This window comes from Enhydra lutris, unplaced genomic scaffold (assembly GCF_002288905.1).
Source record: "Enhydra lutris kenyoni isolate GAN:26980312 unplaced genomic scaffold, ASM228890v2 scaffoldscaffold54, whole genome shotgun sequence".
NCBI classification, from domain to species: Eukaryota; Metazoa; Chordata; class Mammalia; order Carnivora; family Mustelidae; genus Enhydra; species Enhydra lutris.
The window spans coordinates 8185969-8202266 of record NW_019154138.1 but is presented as its reverse complement, the minus strand read 5'-3'; the positions used below and the strand labels follow the sequence as shown (position 1 = coordinate 8202266).

Sequence of the window (16298 nt, the reverse complement as noted above, 5' to 3'; positions counted from 1 at the left end):
AATGAACAAATAGTATAATAATCTCTCACCTCAACCAAAATTTTCCCGTTCTTGTTTCCAAATGTATGTTAAAGAAATTAAGCATTACATAGTCCCAGAGGTACCTACTATTCTGTATTTTGAGGATGGGATATTAAGAACAAAGATTCTAAGGAAGATTGTCATAATATATCTTGCTTAATTTAGAAACTACCTCAGTGATAACCCAGTGGTGGTCCATTTATCTAACTTTTTCTGAGACTGCCTCAGTCGTGGTTCTAGAATAACTATACATGCACCCACCCATCCAGCCAGTCAGCCATCAATCCACTCATCATCTTATTATCCATCTGTTCATCCGCCAGTCTATCCAGTTTATCAGTATTCTTTAATCAGTTTAATATCCATCCATCAATAACTTTTATTCGGCCATAACTTCCATTCATTTCCATCATCTGGGTGTCATCCAAGCACCATATATCTTCACCCCATCATTCAACTGTCCAGAGTCAATAATCCATCCATCACCCCGTCAGCTAGTTATTATTCATCTATCTACCAGTCTCTCCAGTTCATCCACACTCTGTGTATTGACCAACTCCATCCATCATCTAGCCATCCATCCATCCACCCATCCCTCATCCTTCCTTCCATCCATCCATCCATCCATCCATCCATCCCTCCATCCTTCCATCCATCCATCCATCCATGCAACCATCCATCCATCCATCCATCCATCCATCCATCCATCCATCCATCCATCTATCCATCCCTCCCTCCCTCCATCCATCCCTCCATCCATCCTGACATTAATCAGATATAATTTCTGTGGCCAAGGAACTATTCAAGGAGGAATGCACTCACAGACTTCGTGGACTAAGGATGGTGGGAGTATAGAGAGAGGAAATTCCCATAACAGTCAGCAGGGATGCTTCCTAGAGGAGGCGACATTTGAGGACTGATGGATGGCTATGACAGTGTGTCATCACAAGGATACCCAGAGAATACAGCAGGAAGGCCTAATGGGAATTTTTCCTTCTGTGGGGGAAGGGTGTGACTATGAGTTCAGACATATCCTGAGCCCCTGGACACTCTGTCGGGGCCCTCAGCTCCTGGAGACACTCCTGGACCCTGGGGCCAGGCCTCTGGCATTAGCCTCTGCTCTGTTTCCTGGTTGGATTCCAATGTGGACGTGGGCTTGGATCTTGTTTTCTCGGGCTCAAATAAGGTGAGCAGTGCATACAAAGAATGAAAACACAACCACGTCTGATTCCTGGAAAGAGGCAGGTTTATTTCAGCAATTCTCCATTGGCTTAAGAGGACCAGCTTAGAAGAGTTGGTGATATTGAGGAAAGCCAGAGGACTTAGGGCCATAACCCATAACAAGGAGTGCCTGACTGGTCCCTGGATGCATACTGGCCAGACCTAGTAGTTATAGTGCAATGTTACAATCAGTGCACTCTTCAGCCGATGTATAACAGAACCATGGGATTGGGTGAGTTTCATTGATCTTGTATAAGTCAGGACTTACTGACGCAGGATGAGGAAACTCATCTCAAAGTACCTTGAGTGGAAAAAGAAATGTAACAAAATCTTTAGGTAACTAACTGAAAACAAAACTGTGGTTCAGGAGAACATGGTTTTAGGTACGGCTGGATCCAGGTGCACATATGATATTATTAAGAATGTATCTGCTCCATCCCTCGGCTTTTTTTTTTTTTTTAACTCTCAGTGTTGGCTTCGCTCTTAGGCAAATTTGTTCTCTAGGGAGGGTAAAATCAGTGACAGCATCTAGACTTACCTCCTATCTATTCAGACACTGTTCCACAATAATTCCAGCAAAAATTTTGGGGTAAAGTCTATTGGATTCATGTGGATGTATGCCAATACCTGAACTAAATCCCTGTGGTCAGGGAGATGGGGCACCACAGGTCACATATAGATGCCTGGATTTGTGAGTGAGACTGGGGGAAAGCGAGGTGCCCCAAAGGATGACTAGTGTCGCCCAGGGAGACAAGAAGGGGAAGCGGATGGAGGGCAGCACGGGCAGGAACAGCAGACAGACGGCTTCTCCAGCACCCCCACCCCCATCCCACACCTCCACCTGTGCCCTTGCCTAGGGGAGCCAGTATCCTGCCCACTTCTTCTTGGCCCTGCCAGGGTGGCACCAAGAGGGAGAACCTGACACCTTTGGCATCTGCTCACAAAGACTGGCTTTTGTCCCTGGAAACCTTCTCACATATACCCTTCTCCCTTTGTCTTCACAGAAATTTTTCACCCTTGATATGTTTGGAGACCCCAGAGAGGTAAGGACATTGGGTTTCTTGATTACAGGTTTTAAGTCTTGACATGTTTAAGCTCCAGTTAAATATGAATGAAAAAAATCTTCTGTTGGGGCTCATGGTGACTCCTTGTGTTTACTATACTGAGGCCCAGAGAGGGCCGGCTGCTTGCCGGGATAACCCAGCCAGGGCGACCAGATGTGAGACTGGAATGGGTTCTCTTGACTCCCAGCCCAGGGCTTCCAGTTATCAACTCTGTGTCCCTTGGGTCCAGCCTACCCCCTACTTCTTGTTTACATTTCCCACTCCCAAAAAAGTCCCTCAGGAAAGGACTGGACAAGAAACTTCCACTCTGGGGTGGTGGTGATAGCTGATGAGGTGTTTCTTCAGGAACCTTCCCTGAGGAGCCTAGGACTTTCCCAGGAGACTGCAGGGTTGACGAGCTGTGCAAGCTACATGATTTGGAGGGCCCTCTGGAAAGGGCTGAGGATCTCAGTCCTGAGGACACCACCCCCCCAGCCACACCCGGAACCCCAGGAGCCTCCCTGTCTCCTTCCTCCTCCCCTCGTGCCTTCCAGCACCTTGGCAGATTCTGAGACGTTATCTCTGCCACACCTCACAGTTCTGTGCTCTCTGCTCTGTCCTGGGGATACTGGCACCTACCTTAAAGGGCGTCGTGACAATTCACTGAGATTCATTCAGCAAAGATTTCATTAGCACCGACTGTGTGGGGACCTGATTCAGAAGCTGGGGAAATAGCAATAAAATAGGCAAAACAAAGAAAATGCCCTGCCCTCTTGGAGTGAAAGGAGGATACAGTAACAAACTAGATACGTCATGTGTTTGGTGATGGTCCTCGCTGGGGAGAAAGAGAAAGGAATGGGGATAGGGTTTGCGGTGGTTTGGATTTGCATAGTGGGATCAGGAAATAGCTCAACAAGATGGTGACACTGGGACCAAGTTCTGGAGGTGGGGAGGAAGGCAGCTGTCAGGAAAACTGGAGGAAGAGTGTTCCAGGTAGAGGGAGCAGCAGTTGCAAAAGTCCTGTGGCAGGAGGTCATTGTGGCTGGAGTGGAAGGAGTTGGGGGAGGGAACAGGCCTGGGAATGAAAAGGAAAGAGAGGTATGGGTGGTCTCTTTAAAGGACTCAGAGTTTGATTTCAAGTGAGATGGGGAGTCTTGGGAGGGTTTTGAACAGAGGAGGAAGTTGACCGTGGGTTTACAAAAGGGCTTTTGATTGCTGCTCGAGATCGAAGGTAGGGAAGCGTAGGGTAGCTCCAGGGAGACCAGTTGTGAGGCCCCTGAGCTGCGGCAGATGGGCCGTGGCAGCCTATGCTGGGCACATAGCAGTGGGGATGGTGAGACGGGGCCAGAATCTGGGTAATTTTGAAGTCATGGCTGAGGGAGTTTGCTAATGGACAGTATGAGGGGTGGAAGAGAAAGGAGAGGATAGAGCATGGCCCCCGGGGTTTTGATTTCAGCCTGGTGGTGCCTGAGGCCCCCCCCCCCCCCACCCAGGGCAACCCCTCGCGAGCACTGTGGAAGGCAGCTGTGGTGTTGCTCTGCGTCTCATGAGTACCAGTCAGCCCCACTGGGTCAGCTTGGGGCCCGTGGTCTCACTTCTGCAGTTGGACTCTCTTCTCCTCCCCATCCTTGCCCCATGATGCTGCCAGACTGACCCTTGTAAGCATAGGTCAGGGCACGTCATCTCCTCGAAAGGCTGGTCTTCCTTACAAGACCAGTGCCCTCGCCCCCATGGAGTCATTCCTTCAGAGCCCAGCTGCGTGGCTGCTGTGTGCCGGGGATCGTGCAGAAAATGTCCTGCACTGCCTGATCCCCCTAGGCCATGCCTAGACCAGAGGAGGCTTCGGGCCCCTGTCCGTCCGAGTCAGATTCACTTGATAGAGCTTTTCCTGTGGCCACCAGAAATGGCCTGTCATTCATTGGCCCTTGCAGAGCAGACGCAGGTCCCTGGAGCCACAGGGGCTCAAAGCCTGGGTATCATAGGGTTCTACCTGCCATCTGGTAGTGGGAAATAAGGCACATGGTGTGTGGAGCTGGAAACATGGCTCGTGAGGGCTGGGCAGCACTGCCCACGGGTCCTATCTGATGTGCACGGGGCGACCTCCAGGGCCCAGGTACTGGGCTGAGCATTCTCTGAGGGTCCAGGCTCTTCATCCCCACAACAACCCACCTTACAGATAATGAAACTGAAGCACGAACAGGCGAAATAAGTGTCCCAAGTTACCAACTAGTTGGTGGCAGAGCCAGGATTCGAGTCCAGACAGTGCGGCTCCCGAACCCACGCTCTTAATAACTACACGCGTGGCCCAGAATGCAGTGTAACCACACCCAGAGCCCGTGTCCCAGACGCTGTCACGGGAGTCAGGTGCCACTGACTCTGGCCCCATGTGAGTAATTTTCATCAAAGGTAACACCAAAAATGAGGACTTTTTCAGTGTAAGGCGAGCCTATCCCTGATGCTTTTATTCATGAGTGATGGGGAACTCACTACCTCCTCGATGCGAACTGTTGTTAATCAGTAGCAGGTTATGTTTAAAGATTTTATTTACTTATTTATTTATCTTAGAGATAGAAAGAGAGAGAGCAAGGATGGGAGAGGAGCAGAGGGAGAAGGACAAGCGGATTCCATGCTGACTGTGGAGCCTGACACTGGGGCTCAATCCCAGGACCTAATTGGCTTGAGCCGAAATCGAGAGTCAGATGCTTAACCCCGCTGAGCCACCCAGGTGTGCCCAGTAGCAGCTTCTGTTTAAATAGAGACCCCTCAATAGAGTCGATCCTTATTGATGGTGAATTCCGTACTGGTGAGTTCATCGGCTCTCTTAAATGTATGTGTAACCCCAAAATCAATGCATGTGGCGTTTTTGTGCATGTGTCCATTTCATGGACATGCAGGGAGTGACAAAAAGCTTGAGTGACTATGCGTAGGCTCTTGATCGAGATCAAACACGGCCACCCTCTGTTGTCTCCCATCTCACACTATTAACTCGTGTCCTTTTCACGGTCTACGTAGGGCCCCATTTTCCACACTTTTACGCTTTCTCTTGATGGTTTCACTGTTGAAGATGGCCCATGGGCACAGCACTGAGGTGCTATTCCCTGCACCAAGGCTGTGGTGCGTCTCATGGAGAAAAGTCATGTGTTAGATCAGCCTTATTCAGGGTGGCTCACAGGGCCGTGGGCCGTGAGCTCAGTGGTGATGGATCGGTGAGGCCGCCATGCAGGAAAAGGAAGCAACTTGCTTCCTTGCCAGTCTGAGGCTGCTTGGGCAAGGGCTAGAGTAACACCTAGTGTGTGAGGAAGCTGCGGGAGATCAGCTACACTTGGGGTTTGTGAGATGACAGCGGATCACGGATAACACGGTCTCGAGGCTGAAGGTCAAGGAAGCTCTGGTCACGTTACCCAGGGCCCAGGAAAATGGTGAGCCTTTCTCAGCTGGTGTCTTATGAATAAACACTGCACAGAATTCATTGTTTGTGAGCAATGCATGTTACATCAGGTGTCTTTAAACACGCATAAAACAGGATTGACAAAAACATGACCAGATGCTTGCAGGAACCTGACATTGTATGTCCCCCAGGAGCCGTGGCTCAGCACCTGCTAATTCAGAGTTCACGGCGGCTTTTATAGAAATGAACTAGCATGGACACCAGAGCTGACTGTAGATACAGAGATCATATAGGCAAACATGTACTTCAAATTGAGATATAGAAATATGTACATATATATATTTTATGGTTTTTTTAAAAGATTTTATTTATTTATTTGACAGACAGAGATCACAAGTAGGCAGAGAGGCAGGCAGAGAGAGAGAGGAAGGGAAGCAGGCTCCCTGCTGAGCAAAGAGCCCGATGCGGGGCTCGATCCCAGGATCCTGGGATCATGACCCGAGCCGAAGGCAGCGGCTTTAACCCACTGAGCCACCCAGGCGCCCCTATGTTTTATATTAAAATCATATAAAATGTATATGTTTATAAATTTCAATACAAAATATATACATATAATTATATATTTTATATATTTAAAAATTTAATACATTTCTATTTAACTTAATGTATACTTATATGTACATACATATATGGAAATAGGGGCACCTGGGTAGCTCAGTCAGTTAAGTGTCTGCCTTTGGCTTGAGTCATGATCCAGGGTCCTGGGATTGAGCCCCGCATCAGGCTCCCTGCTCCGTGGGGAGTCTGCTTCTCTCTCTCCCTCTGCTGCTCCCCCTGCTTGTGTGCTCTTTCTGTCAAATAAATAAACAAAATCTTTAAAAAATATATATATATATATGAAAATATGTATATATGTATACTTTTTTTTTTTTTTTAAGAGAGGGAGCACACAAGGAAGGAGGTGGTGGGGAGGGGCAGAAGGAGAGGGAGAGAGAGAGACTCTTAAGCAAGCTCCATGCCCAGTGCAGAGCCCAATGCGGGGCTTGATCTCACCACCCTGAGATCATGACCTGAGCTGAAATCAGGAGTCCAATGCCCAGTGGACTGAGCCACCCAGACTCCCCTGTGTATTTCAATTTGAGTGAGTTTTGCCCCCATCACCTTACCACTACTAGTTCCTGAGTCAACGTTCTGTCCTCTGGGGTCACATACACTTGGTCCCCTTTGTTCGGGAGCTAGAGTTCTGTGGCCACCACCTGTGGCCATGCAGGTCTGGGGTGTTGGCTTCCAGCTCAGACTGTGGGGAAGGGGACATGGGTGTGGCCCCTAGAGTTCCATGTCTGGAAGCCCAGATACCATGATGCCATCCTCCCCAGAGCCATCCCTTCCTGCCCACGGTCGTTGATGGCGTGCTGCTGCCAAAGATGCCTGAAGAGATTCTGGCTGAAAAGAAAGTCATCTCTGTCCCCTACATCATCGGAATCAACAAGCATGAGTTTGGCTGGCTTATTCCAATGGTGAGAATGTGGGGTCCCCTCCATTCTCCTCCCGCACCCATTGCATCACCCCCTCATCTCTGCTTGCAGGGCTCCTCCTTCTCCAGAGCTCCCCCTGAATCCAGAGCAGCTGTCCCCTTCACATGAGTCGACATTTCCAAGGGGAGCTTCTCTAAGATGGCCCAAGTGTCACCTGGGGACCCCTGTCCCCACACTCTCTATTGTCTTCCGATCTAAGAACCCTGACATGTAGGTGCCAGGAGGGCCTGCAGGCATGATCGCCGGGAGACACATTTCTGTCTCTGTGACAGGGGGTGGTGGGACAGGGTGTGGCACAGCAACCCCGGAGTCAGGCCTCACCGCTCCCACAGAACCCAGGAGAGGAAGGAGGCTTCCTGGCTGAATGTCTGCTTTCAAGGAGTGGCTCTCAGGTCCTGGAGGAAATGGTTTGAGTGGTAGATTACATCTCAGAGGGGGAGAAGGATTAGGGATTGCATGCTGTCTAAGGTAGGGAGCTTGGAGACCTATCAAGCTATTGCCAGGATTTGGCCGGAACAAACAGTAAATTCCCCTGGTCCCAGGCGCTTTCTCAGGCAAGCATTTTAAAGGGCACTGGGACATCCTCCCCATCCATCCTAGGGACAAGGCCTTATGCTTCTGGCAGCCAAGCTATCGTTTGGTCAAGTCCCTTAATGTGGAGGCTTGGGTGGGGTGTTTTGTCACAGTCCTGCCGTTCTCACTTCATGGAATTGCAGAGGTCACTGACAGACCAAAGGTATAATGGCAGGACCTGGGCCTTCCTGGACCATCTGAGACAGGCGGGAGTATCTGTCAGGTCTGTGTCCTTTGCCCGCTGCTTCAACACTAGCCAGGCTTAAACCTTTCCTCAGTGTCGCCATGTCCAGGGTGGGGATTCTTGCCTGATACACACACACGCACACGCACACACGCACACACTGCAAAGGCCTGGGACAGCTTCTCTCTACATTGACTGTATCCTTTTGCACAGCTTGAGTTTCTGGTTAAAATAAGCCCGTTTGTTTCATTGATTTTGCCCAATGCATCAAGGACCCATGCTTGTCTAAGTCATGACAAAGTGACCTTCAGCCTGCATGGGTCTGGTTGGTTGCTAGGGTTGGTGCCTTCTGCTAGTTGTTGATGCGTCACAAGTGTGTCACTGTTGTTCTAACAGATGATGGGTTACCCACTCTCCGAGGGAAAGCTGGACCAGAAGACGGCTGCATCACTCTTGTGGAGGTCCCACCCCATCGCTGTAAGAGGCCAGGGAACCACAGGAACTGGCTGAAATCCTAAGAGGGACAGACACTGGCCCCAAATTGCTGAGCACCTAAATGGCAGGGTGAAGCCCAGAGATGGAGGGTTCTGGCCCCGCTTTTCTGCCCTTCCCCCCTCAGCACACAGCGGGGGTGGTTGCATAGGGCTGGAGAGAGTCACCATTCTCACAAGCCACCCCAGGCTCTAGAAGCCGCATCATTCCCAGGGGGGAAGAGGGGCAGAGGGTCGCTTTTACTTCTGCTCCATTTCAGGGGGTCCCTGAGGAGCTGACTCCACTGGCCACTGAGAAGTATTTAGGGGGGACGGATGACCCTGCCCAAAAGAAGGACCTGTTCTTGGACATGTTAGCAGATTTGGTATTTGGTGTCCCATCTGTGACTGTGGCCCGTCATCACAGAGGTAAGTCCTAGAGGTTGGACAGGAGAGAGACACCACCCCACTGGCTTCTCTGTTTGTCCTGCCCACTTCTCAGCATAGACAGAGACGTGGAAGCCACCAAGGGTCAGGCTTCCAGGACCGATCCCATATGGCCTGGGATAGGGACACCATCTCACTTTGGGTCCGCCAGAAGGCAACTCTGAGAGGAGGACTTGAATGCGAATAGCTTGTTAGAGACGGGATCCCAGAACACACCAGCAGAGCAGTGGAGAAGTGGCACAGAAAGGAGAAGGAAGCCACTGGAGCTGCATAGGAAGCGGGTGGGCACCGTTGACACCTGGAGCCGGTCATATCATGTCCCCGGTCATGTCTCAGGGTGATTCTGTGCGACTGGCAAGGGAGCTTCAGTATTTAGCCTCCCACTCCTGGGAGTCATGGGTTGAAGCCTGTTCCCAAGGGGCTGTTAATTTCTAGGAGCTCTGACTTGCCACACACATGGGCAGAATGGTCACTTGGTAGCCAAAGCCTTCAGACAAAGAGCTCCGGATGCCAGAGGTGGAAGTCCGGCCGGTGCACCCAGAAGCTGGGGGAGGCGATGAGGGACCAGCAGCATCTATCACAGGGGCTCCTCCCCCAATGTTACTGTGGTCTGTGAGGCCAGAGAGCAAGGCTTAGAAGATATGTCTTGGAAGGTTTCCAAGATCAGAGCTGGGGCAAACCAGTTTGTTAGCTAGTGGAGCTGGGGGTAGACTGAAGCCAAGCATAAAATCAGGCTGGTCCAAGACCAAAAAAACCCAAAACCAAAACAAAAAAACAAAAAAACAAAAGAAGCGAGCAATGGGAGGTGTGGAGGCAGGTGTTCTAGAGAGTGTCCATTCTACTGATGGCTTCTGTCCATCCTGGTGTATGGTGGGTCTACCACAGGCCCGTCCAACATTGATCCCAGGCTGTGCAGGTGGAGTATGAGGTCAAGGATGGATAAGCTCATTTAGAGAGGGTGCACCCCTTCTGAGCGTCTGTCTGAGGTCCTCACAGGACCCCTCCTTCACCTGGTCTGCAGGCCAGGAAATGGTTCTTGGTACAGACGTCTCTTCTGTAACCGTGCTGGGAGGGTTTTAAAGTTCAGGACTTTCTAGGCATGAGAAAAAGCAGCTGAGCTGACCTGTTCTGTTCCCAAGCCCTCAGTATAGTGAGTACAGGCGCTCTTTCCTCCTCCCAAGGGTCCCGACGAAACTCGTCAGCCAGGGGCCACTGGGGGTCAAATTTGCTCTTTCATAAACTTGGTCTTGCCTCTGGATACATGTCTGATTCGTGATATCTTACTCTGCTTTGTCTGCTGGTCCCAGCCATACTTGGACTTGTGTTTTTTTAATCAGAATCTAGTATCATGTGACTTTGAATTCAGAGTCTTTTCCCAGGACTGCACAGATTTTACCGATGATAGTCTTCATTCTGTATTTGTCCCACTCTCTTTTTGAAAGAACTTCCCTGAATATAAAGTTAATATCCTGCACTGGGATATTATGTGGAAACACATGAAGAGGGAATTTGATACTACTCTGAATTCCTCCACCAAGAAACATCTGCTCTAAATTTTTGATATATTTTTTGAATAATCTTTCCATGTCTAACATATAACTGAGAAATTAATGTTATATCATGTGTTCAATAATCACGTGTTCAATATATCAATAGTGTTCATAAACGCTATATTTTAAGCCTTTGTTCAAGATCTGTGAAAAGTCTTCATGCTTGGCCTTATGTGCATAAATCTTCAGTCAAGTCTCTCAAAGTTTTCTGAGGATTGGTTGCTAGAAGTGAAATTCCCAGGCAGGGCCCTAAGAGCATTTTAAAATTCTTGATACATGTTGTGAAATTTCTTTCCACTGTATGAGTAGGATTTCTTAATTCTCTTACTTAGGAAACTCGGATTTAAAAGTAAGATAATGCTGCCAATGTCACAAGCTTTTCCTTGCCAAAAAAAAAAAAAAAAAGAAAAAGAAAGAAAGACCATCCCCATGTTTGCAATGGTGTACTTAGATAACTAACTCTGTCCTCTCTGCCTCTCCTATTTTCCTGTTATCCTAACCTGTGCCCCTACTTTCCTTTGGACACTTGTGCTTGTAGGAATTTTATACATCTCCATGGTTTTAGGCAGAAAGCTAAAAAAAAGGAGAGGGGAGAAGGAGAATTATCTTTTGTGTAATGCACTGCCCAAAGAAGTTCTCTCCTTCGCAAAAGGTCTTAAGGGGCAAAGTGACAGCCCCTTCTCTCGGTGAGTTCTGCTTGACCTTGAAGCAGCTGCTAGCAGGCAGATTTCAGACCCATTGATGGTTGCTTCTTCCAGACAGGACCTCTTGCTAAACCAAGGGCTCATTGACGGGGGTGAGAGAGGTAACTCAATTAATTATTCTACGTCCTCATGTGGGGATGGCGTATATGGTTAAGTCATTTTTGGACAAATATTTAATGATATGGAGAAATGATTATCGTCTATTTCATAGTGACATCTACAACATCACCCCATTTTTATATTCATAGAAGGGATATATGCTAGAATATGAACATGTGTGTCTTCGAGTGGTGGCATCGTAAGTGATCTTTTTGTTCATCCGTTGTTTCTGCATTTCCGAAGTTTGTTCTTGTACGCAAGGAGGGAAAAGCTCCACCAGGGGCCCGGCCATTCCTCCATCAGAGTCAGTCCGTTGTGGGTGTTAGGGTCCTTGTGCAGCGCTGAGCTCCTAGGGTGGCGGCTCCCAACCCAGCCCTGAAGGAGTGGGTGAAACGACTCTGGGTGAAGCCGTCTTCAGGAAAGCTGACCCTCTCTGGGGGCTCAGAGAGAGGATTCCGAGAGCGGGGACCGGGAAAGCAAGAGCAGCCACCTCTGTCCTCCCTTAGAGACCCCCTTCTCTCTGCTACCACCCCCTTCTCTGCTGTCAGGAAGCAAGATAGATGATGGAGAAATAGAAAATGCTGGGGTTTTGGATTCTTGAGATGCAAGAGACAGATTGTGCCCTTTCCCCGTGTTCCTACTTAAATGTCGGAGCTGTCAGATACTTAAACGCAACCTCAGATTCGTGTCACTCCTCCCTAGAACTTAGGTGAGGAAATCAACTGCAAACTGTCCAAACTGGGCAGGATAGAAGGCCCCTGTTGGGCCGCAGAGGGCCCGCGAAGGAATCAGACCCGGGCTGTTGGCAGTGGAATGCGGCGGAGTCAGCGGGACGAGCACAGATGTCGTGTGTAGACGGCAGCATCTGTACGGATTGACCCCAGGCCCCTGCAGTGATGGTCCTTCTGAATGAGTCTACGCCCCCGGGTCCAACAGCCGCTCATTCGACCTGAGGTCACTGAGTCCCTCAATACCTGGCTCAAAACCACTGTCGCCTCCACCGACGGTGTGTCTTCAAGCGAATACGGACCTTTCCCAAAGCTCCAGGGGTTTTCTTCAGGTTCACACTGGGTCCAGCGCACAGCCAGCCCTGACACTGGGCAATTGCTATTAATGTTGCTGGTGTTTGTACCCCATACCCGGGTGGCCCTCCTGGTCCCTGAGCGTTCAGGGCCCCTGGAGACCTCGGCACCACGCAGGTGGGCGTCTGGTAAAATGACCTGTGCGTGACTCCATCTCTCCCCAGATGCCGGAGCCCCCACCTACATGTATGAGTTCCAGTATCGTCCAAGCTTCTCATCAGACATGAAACCCAAGACGGTGGTAGGGGACCACGGGGATGAGCTCTTCTCTGTCTTCGGGGCCCCATTTTTGAAAGGTGATGGTCCTTTGGTGACTACAGACTTGTAGTTAGGACATCCGGGTTTGAGCCTCAGTTTGGGGTGGCCTTGGGCAGGTTCCCCTTTCTCTCTAGTTCTTACCCAAATACACCAGAGTAGGGCTGAGCTCCAAAGATTCCCAGCCTTTCTCTGACTCCCACACACATGATGGAGAAGGTGTAGCCATGTGTCCCCATTGGTAGCATCTCTGAGAATTGGGACCTGGCTGTCTGTAAGACACCTGGTGGGTCACCTGCAGGGCCAGAATGCCACCACTCACTGCCCACTCACCAGAGCATATCAGAATGTGAGTGAGAACAAGGTCAGAATGGCTGGTGACCTTGAATCAGGGCTAATGTACGTCTGTGTGTCTGTCCATTCAACTGTGTATCTACCTAAAACTCATGTCTCTAAACTTAATATATTTAATAATACAATATTTTAGAGACGACCTCTTGCCAATATTCTCAGTGTCCTAACTAGCAGTGACAGATGACATACATGCGACCCGCCTCAGGGCTGTTTGTGATACGCCAGCGCCTCCGGGCGTTAACTACTTGGGTTATTTTTCAGATTTTGTGCAAGTGTGGGTGGGTGAAGGAGACCGAGCAAAGACCCCAGGGAGCACAGTACTGAGGTGGGGTTGCTGTGGAGGCCCCCGTGGGTGTGGTGCTGGGCCCGCGACAGCTGGGGGGACAGGATATATAGGCATCGTTGACAAAGGTGGCCAGCTGACAGACTGACCACAGCCCTCCCCTGCATCCTCTATCAGGATCCCCGAAGCTTAATTGCACACAAATTACCCACATCTTCTTGCAATGTGGGTTTTGATGCAGTAGGCCTGGAGTAAGGACTCAGATTCTGAATTTCCCACAAGCTGTCCAGGGCTGTTGACCGTGGCCTTTATTTCTTCCTCTGCACAGGTGGTGCCTCAGAAGAGGAGATCGGGCTCAGCAAGATGATGATGAAATACTGGGCCAACTTCGCCCGGACTGGGTGAGCTGGGTGACAGAGATGGAGCAAGGCTGGGGGAGGGCCGGACATGTTGGCTGGGACGGGTAGCTCCCAGCCCTATGACCCTGACAATGAGAGTTCTCTGAGAGTGGACAGGCTGCCTAGGATTTGGTGAGCTCCCTGCCTCTGGGGGTGAATGAGCCTCCTGGCAGAAATGAAACCAAGAGGTCTTGCAAATCTCGCAGTGTTGTTGGGGGACCCCACGGTAGCTTTGGGTAATTCTCACTTGATTCTGTTCCCAGGAACCCCAACGGGAAGGGGCTGCCCTCTTGGCCAGCTTACGACCAGAAGGAAGGGTACCTACAGATTGGAGTCACCACTCAGCCAGCCCAGAAGCTGAAGGATGAGGCAGTGGATTTCTGGACTGAGCTGGCCAAGGGGGCGGCAGAAACGCCACCTCGCACAGAACACGTGGAGCTGTGAATGGGGGGTCTGCCTGGCCTTAGGGCCCAGGGAGCCCAGACCGGGGTATTCTACAGATGGTGTTAATGAGCCAAAGAGCAATCTTACTGTGGAGGCTAGGGATTTTCTGGTGGAGGATGGTGGAGGTTGGGGAGGGGGAACTGTGGTTTCCATCTGGGGAATAAATTCTTTTGGAGACCAAGTCAGTGTTGGTGTCTTGGGCTTGGTGGGTGCCATTGTCTGGAAGCCGCCTCTGGTGGGGATGGCTTGGCCCTGGAAGCTGCCAAGGGGGACTCTGCCTCTGGTTCTCAACAGCTTCCAACTACCGGATGCGGGCGGCCGGAGTGCCCTGTCCCTCCCCTCCATGAGGAGCTACCTGTAGGCAGGGAAGGGGCATCGTCTGTGTGCGCACTCGAGGTGGCCGCGAGGGGAGGTGGCTCCACGCCCCTGGGGCACTGTGATGTGGCCCTTACGGACTCTTCCTCAGGCCCAGAGCTTTTCTTCAAAGGACACAGCAGCCTGCTGGGCCCTTCCCTGAGGCCGTTCCTTCCAAGCAACTTGACTGGGTCTTTTCTGTAGCCTGGGCATCAGGATTTTTAAAAGAACTCCTTATGTTTAGCTGGTATGTAGCCAGCATTGAGAACCACCGACCTGGTCTATGCGTTCCTGAAGGCGGGGACCCTTTCTATAGGTCTCTGGGACTCCGGGGCCCTGCACAGTGTGTGCACTAAATACGGACGGATGGTGGAATGCATAAGCAGGGAGGAAAGGAGCGTTGCTAGGTTCCTGGAGATGGCAAAAAATGTAGGCCTTCGCAGGTGATGAGATGGACGGACCGATAGATGGTGGTCAGATGGAACTTTACAAGGTCAAAGTGCTCTTCGGCCTTCAGTGATCCGTTGATTATACCTTTGACTCCTATAAGAACAGTAACTAAAAGTTACCGAATATTTTCTATGTGTCTTCATAATAAAGTACTTTTCCTATTCATATCATCTTCACAGCCACACTTTGAGGTGAACACTTGTTATCAACCTCATGAACGTTAACAACCAAGAAAACTCAACAAGGACGTGGCAGACAGGACCAAGTACATAATTTTCTGTGTAAAATAAAAATAAGCCTTTATTATTACTTTTTAAAAGATTTTATTTGTTTATTTGACAGAAAGAGAGAGAGAACACAAGCAGGGGGAGTGGCAGGAGAAGCAGGCTTCCTGCTGAGCGTGGAGCCTGCTATAGGGCTTGATCTCAGGACCTGAGCTGAAGGCAGACGCTTAATGACTGAGCCACCCAGGCGCCCCTTATCTTTAAAAATTATTAAGAATTTCAAGATGGCAACAGCAGAGCGTTAAAGCAATCATGAGCCTGGGGCTTTGGGTCTCACATCTATGAAGTCCACCCTGCCGACAGAGCTGGGATAGAAACCTTAGCAGTCTGGTTCTAGAACTTGAGCCCACGGAGCAATCCCTCCTTCCTTAACGGAACACTTTAAACATCCTATTCTCCTGAGTCATCCACTTCCTGCCAAAGGCACCCATTTAACTGGCTGTTCTCTGCTGCCATCTAGTGGGCAGTGTCCATATAGCCACACCTGCTTCAGGGCTGGATCCAGGACCACAACCCCTGGAAGAGACCCTAGCAATGTTCCCTGGGGCGGTGACTGTGACAGAGTTGACCCTTCCAGGGGTCAGCATTCTGCATTCAGATTGGTCTCTTGCAGCCTCCAGACTCCTAACCATGCAGCGGCAGCTTGGGTAGGCCCTTCCCTTGTCTTCCTCCTACTTAACCCTAAGATGAAGTGATTCCTGGCCCTGGTGGTCTCCCCAGCCTCCAACAGGAACTAATCCAGTTCCGGGCACCTCAGAAACATTCAGGAAACTCCGCTCATGTAGCACTTCTCTGTAAAGGATCTGCCCTTTGCCTCCCACCTGGACCAGTGAACGATTCCCAATTGGCCTCCCTTCCCCTTAGCCTCCGTGCCACAGAGCCAGAGTGATCCATCCGAATGGCCACCCTCGTGTTCACTTTGCTGGAGACTGCCTTGTCATCCGATTTTGAAGCTCTACTCATTAAAGAGTCTGGGTTGGCCTCTTCACTTGCTTTGCCACTAAAATATGGCAGAAGTGATGTTGTGTTTTTAGAGGCTGTGCCTACGTGCTGAACCCCCATCACTGCCATGGGAATGAGCCCAGGCCAGTCTGCTGGGAATGAGACACCCCACAGAGGGGAGGCAAGCTGGCCGAGGCCGACGAGGACCAGCCCGCCT

At 50.3% G+C, this 16298-nt stretch overlaps 1 protein-coding gene across 1 annotated transcript in view; it reads left to right on the top strand.

Moving 5' to 3' along the window:
* Positions 1-14232, top strand: part of LOC111157342 (carboxylesterase 1) — a 29478-nt gene extending 15246 nt beyond the window's left edge. Inside the window, exons 8-14 of the mRNA XM_022518669.1 lie at positions 2247-2285; positions 7050-7190; positions 8362-8442; positions 8717-8864; positions 12482-12613; positions 13538-13610; positions 13871-14232. Of these exons, the coding sequence (XP_022374377.1) occupies positions 2247-2285; positions 7050-7190; positions 8362-8442; positions 8717-8864; positions 12482-12613; positions 13538-13610; positions 13871-14051 (795 nt within the window). The 3' untranslated portion in view covers positions 14052-14232. The remainder of the gene's footprint in view (positions 1-2246; positions 2286-7049; positions 7191-8361; positions 8443-8716; positions 8865-12481; positions 12614-13537; positions 13611-13870) is intronic.
* The last annotated feature ends 2066 nt before the right edge of the window (positions 14233-16298 follow it).